This window comes from Arachis hypogaea, chromosome 3, assembly GCF_003086295.3.
Source record: "Arachis hypogaea cultivar Tifrunner chromosome 3, arahy.Tifrunner.gnm2.J5K5, whole genome shotgun sequence".
NCBI lineage: Eukaryota > Viridiplantae > Streptophyta > Magnoliopsida > Fabales > Fabaceae > Arachis > Arachis hypogaea.
In genome coordinates, this window is record NC_092038.1 from 2,162,962 (window position 1) to 2,167,962 (window position 5,001).

At 26.8% G+C, this 5,001-nt stretch overlaps 1 protein-coding gene across 1 annotated transcript; it reads right to left on the reverse strand.

Moving 5' to 3' along the window:
• Window positions 1-1,685: 1,685 nt before the first annotated feature.
• Window positions 1,686-3,809, reverse strand: LOC112786551 (dof zinc finger protein DOF2.1). The gene is made up of 2 exons (XM_025829923.3): window positions 3,023-3,809; window positions 1,686-2,882 (listed from the first exon to the last, which is right to left on the reverse strand). Exons 1-2 carry the CDS (start codon window positions 3,053-3,055, stop codon window positions 1,992-1,994), a joined length of 924 nt encoding a protein of 307 aa, XP_025685708.1. The 5' UTR covers window positions 3,056-3,809; the 3' UTR covers window positions 1,686-1,991.
• Between the last annotated feature and the right edge of the window lie 1,192 nt (window positions 3,810-5,001).

Consider the following 5,001-nt stretch of genomic DNA (forward strand, 5'->3'; position numbering starts at 1 on the left):
GTGTCAAATTTAACGATGGGACAATATTAAATTATTTAAAATTTTTTAAAATTAAAATTAGTTCTATAAAATTTTTTTGAAGCTAAATATAATAATTAAAATATTAGAGACCAAATTAAAAATTAATCAAATTAAAAACTAAAATAATATTTTGATCTGACTCCTATAATTTTTAATTTTATAGTAAATCAAACGATACTGTTTTATAACGTTTTTTTCTTTTTGCTTTTATACCCTAGAAACCAAAAAGTAATTCTCCAATAGTGACACCGTAACAAACCAAATTCTCTTTTTCTGACTTCATCGAATTCTTTTTGTTCATATTATTTCTACTTACTTTTTGGGACCATCAAAGATTATTTTAATTAAATTTATGTATTTAAATAGTATACTTAAAAATTAGTTATTTTTATTAATATAATAATATACAATTATTAATTATGTAAAATTCTTTTAAATTGATAAAGTATAAAATTTAAATTATTATTACAAAAAATGAAATTAAATTATGATCAAGTAACGTGCAAAATTTTAAAATTAACTAAGAAAAAGCAATTCAGTTCTAATTAATAATAAAAGTTAACATACAATTAAGTTAGGCAGAATGTTAATTTATGGTAAAGAATAATATTTATTTCTCTACTCAACGTGTTTACGCAGTGTTGTTTTCTAATGTAGAAAAATGTACACGTTAATCAAATTTTTTATAAGGCGCCAAGAATCAATGTCCATATATAGTTATAAAATATTCAAACAATGATGTAACAAATGTATGTAGTAGCTCATGGTACATTGATTAATGGTAATGGATGCACTATTTTATTTCAAATAAAATAATTTTGAGACTGATTACTGAAACAGATTCCATCACGCCCAAATCTTAACTCGGATTTTGGTCTGCCAAGTGACAAAAATCCTTGCCGAAGTTGGCGCATTTTGATATAATATCGGTATAAAATAATTTTATATGTGTAAATAATTATGTAATATCATATCAGTAAAGATAATTATTTAGGCGTGAATGATTATTCAAACAAAATATAACTGCACGATCGTATAAATATTTTACATTATTAATATATTAAAATTAAACTCAATTAACACTCAAATTCTTACCTAGTATTTTATAGTTGAATTTAATAATACATTTTCAGTATGGTATATAACTAGTCAGTAACAAAACTAAAGTACAAAACATGTTCCAAGAATCTACCTGATGAATGAAAGAATATAAGATGCAATCAATGGTGGCAGAATATCTTGAAACCATAACTAATCTATGAATCTGAAAATTTGATTCTAGGTGTTCAGAATTCAGAGAGTTGTTTCAGGGCTGCACATAATTTAAAAATAAAAAACCATGAAACATCACTCTCATTCCCTCAAATCTCTCTCTCTCTCCATCTGTCAAAATTAGGAAATGATGCTTCATCTACTTCTCTCCAACTTCATTGACTTGGTTACCAATTGCTACCATACAAACCTCAAATTTCATCTCTATATTCATCAATGTTCTTTTTTGAAAAAAAAAAAAATAGTACACAATTTTTGACAATTTGCTTAGGAGAACTAAAAAGAAGGGGGAGACAAAATGAATCATATTAATATTATTAACATGATTCATTTCAACACTCTTAAGGATTTAAAATCTTATAAGACTTTTACTTTGATATTTTGCTCAGACATGAGAGGAATTTATCATTTCATAAGCAAATAATTAACCTCCATTACAAATCTAGAATTTCATTAGTCTATTCTCCAATTAAAAAAAAAAAGATAATAACACAAGTTTTGACATTTGCTTGATGGAAAGAGAAAAAAATATTAGAAACAAACAAGAAATAAATAAAACCTAGAAAGAAGAGAAAAAAAAAGGTGATTCAAGTGAATCAAATTCCTATTAATCAACCCAACACTCTTAACACTAATTGATACTTTAAAGAAGAAATTAAAGGGTAGCAATTAATTAATTAAACTCCATTGTTGTTGTTCTACATTAGGGGACTATTGAGAAGTCCATGCCAAGATAATGGAGTAGTGAGAGGACCATTACCATTCCAACTTGCTCTTGATAAATCAATATCTCCAAGCATGTTTGTTTCTCCATTGATCTGCCATGGAAAACCCCACAAAACCTTATTATTATTATTAGTATTATTGCAATTATAACTAACATTGCAGAGTTCTTGCTTTGTGGTTGTGACAGTAACTGCTTGAGTTGTTTCAACACTCATTTCTTGCTCATAAGGAAGCATAATCTCATTATAAACCTCACCCATGTCCCCATTTCCACCATAGTACAAATCACTATGCATGGTGTTGCTGTTGAATCCATTGCTTCTAAGTGCATCCAAGAATCCTTGTTGTTGTTGTTGTTGTTGTTGTTGTGTTGTGGTGTTGGTGTTAGTGTTAGTGTGGTTCACCAACATTGAGAGATCATGGTGGTCATCAAGACCAAGATGCACACCACCTGTTTGTTTTTGGAGCCTAGCCAATGCAAGTGTGAATTCAGAGTCATATGACAATGGAGGGAGAGAATTCATGAGAGGGTTATGATCTGGGTTAAAGGGTAATTGATCTTGAGCTCTCTTTGATGAAGAAGAACATGATCTTTTGTTCTTTCTGCAGCCTCCACCTACTGGAACATTCCTCAATGTTCCTCCTTTTGTCCAGTACCTTCTGCAAGATTTGCAGAAGTACCTTGGCTGTGAGAGACTGTAGTTGTTGTAGTAACAGAACTTTGTGTTTGTTGAATCACATCTTGGACATTTCAATGCTTGTTCTGGTTGTGGCCTTGGCTTCTTCTCTTGTTGTTGTTCTTGTTTTGTGCAACCCAACATCATGCTTTCTAGTGACTGATTGTTATTATTGTTTGCCATTTGCTGAAACAAACAAATAAAAATCAATTACTGAATTTTATAATTAAGATCAACGGCTAAAATTATGGTATACAATTAATAAATATAAGGAACATGTGATGATTGGAACACATGAAATGGTACATATATGTCTCATCACTCACCTGGTGGTTCTGTTGTCCACTAGAAGGATCCATCCATATAAAATTTAAAGCTTATGGAGTCTAATTAATAAGACAACTCTGGATTGAAATTAGAGATATAGAGAGTGTTCTTAATTTTGGTGTATGTGTTTTTGAAGTAGTAAAAGAAGCTAAAAAAGAAAAGAAAAAGGGGAAAGAGTAGAGGTTGGAGAAGAGAAGTAAAGAGATGGTTTATCTAGGAAGTCATGCAAAGTGGAGATAATAGAAAGCACATCTCAAGTGTTCTTATATGTAAATAAAGCAAGGAGGCATAGGAAAATGCCAATCCCAAGAGTGAGAAAGAGGAGGGGGATTTTTTTTTTTGTATAATAAATATTTGATTATTTCATGTTAAAGTATATATATATTTTTTAATTTTGTCAAACAATTTTAAAAATATTTATAAATTTTAATTTATTTTTATTTTATTCAAAAAAAATTTATTTGTATTAAATGTACCTCTAGCAATTAAATTTTTTAAAATTTTACAGACAAAAAAAAAATACACATTATTCATTAATTAATTTTGGATTTTTGTTTTTCACTCAGTCTGCGGATGAGTATTTTTAATTTAAAATTAATCTTTACAAAAATTGATTATTTAATTTAATTAAATTACAGAGATGTAATTAAAATAAATTTTGAATTATAAAAAGTGAAATGAAAATAAATAGAAATAATTTGTGGATGAAGATGGCTTGCACGCAGAGAAGGAATAATAGGAAGGAAAGGGAAAATGGAGTGAGAGAGAGTGTGTTTGTTGCTTTCAGCAATCAGCAGTGAGCACCACCCACCCAATTCAGATTTCAGATTTCTGCAACGGTTTCATACAACAAACACTAGTCTTAGTCTCTGACAACTCCTGTGGGACCCGCATTCTCGCGTGGATTCAACTATTCGTGGACCCCACACTCATTCCTTCCCCTTTCAGTCCCCACACTTCCACCCCCCTTTTTTCTTTATTTTATTTTATTTCCTATTAAAAATTTATCTATAATTATTTTTATATAAAATTAATATTCGAAAATTATTAAAAAATTTAACAGATTTGATTAAATTATTATTTAATAATTATTAATTATTAATTTTATACAAAAATAATTATATATAAATTTTTTTATATTTTAATTTTTCTCTTTTATTTTTCCGTACAAAAAAAATTATTTTCATTACATCTTTTAATTTAATATATCAAATACTAATTAATCGCATCTCTAAATTTTATTTAAAAATTTATTATTAGTCAGTATTTATAAAATAAAATTTAAATTTTTTATATTTATTTAAACAGATTAATAAATTAATTAAAAAATATTATTCTTTTAATCTTTAAACATTATAAATTTCATCTTTTTTGATAAAATATAATTAAAAAATAAATAAAAAAGGGCTACAAGCTAAAATTGTACATTCAAAAGAATCTAAGAAATGATTTTAAAGTTGGATTTGACTACAAGTCTCACTAAATGACCCCGTATGCATAATTCCGACTTTTTCCTTAAAAATATACATAGAAAGGGTAAAAAATCCTCTCAAGATAGTTGAAAAAGGCCAAATCACACTTGCATTATTCTATTAAGGTTCACCATTAATTTAGTATTCGAAAAATTTAGTTGTTGATAAAATCTTTTTAAATATAATATTAATAAAATAACTTTTAAATAATTTAAAAATATAATAAAAATAATTCATAATTATTATATTTTTATAAATAACAAATTGATTTTATATTTAACAAGCGATTTATTTAATAAATCTAAATTTTTGTAAATATTTAAATAAATATTTAGAAGCTACAAAAAAAATTAAAATAAATTTTAATATTTAGATTTTTTATTTTAAAAAAACTATGATTATTCACAATATTTTTTTTAATTTCGTAAATGAATGACACTAAATTGTAGTCTCGGGTTTCGGGATTCGGTCATCACCTAATACTAGAAGGACGAGGGAATTTATTT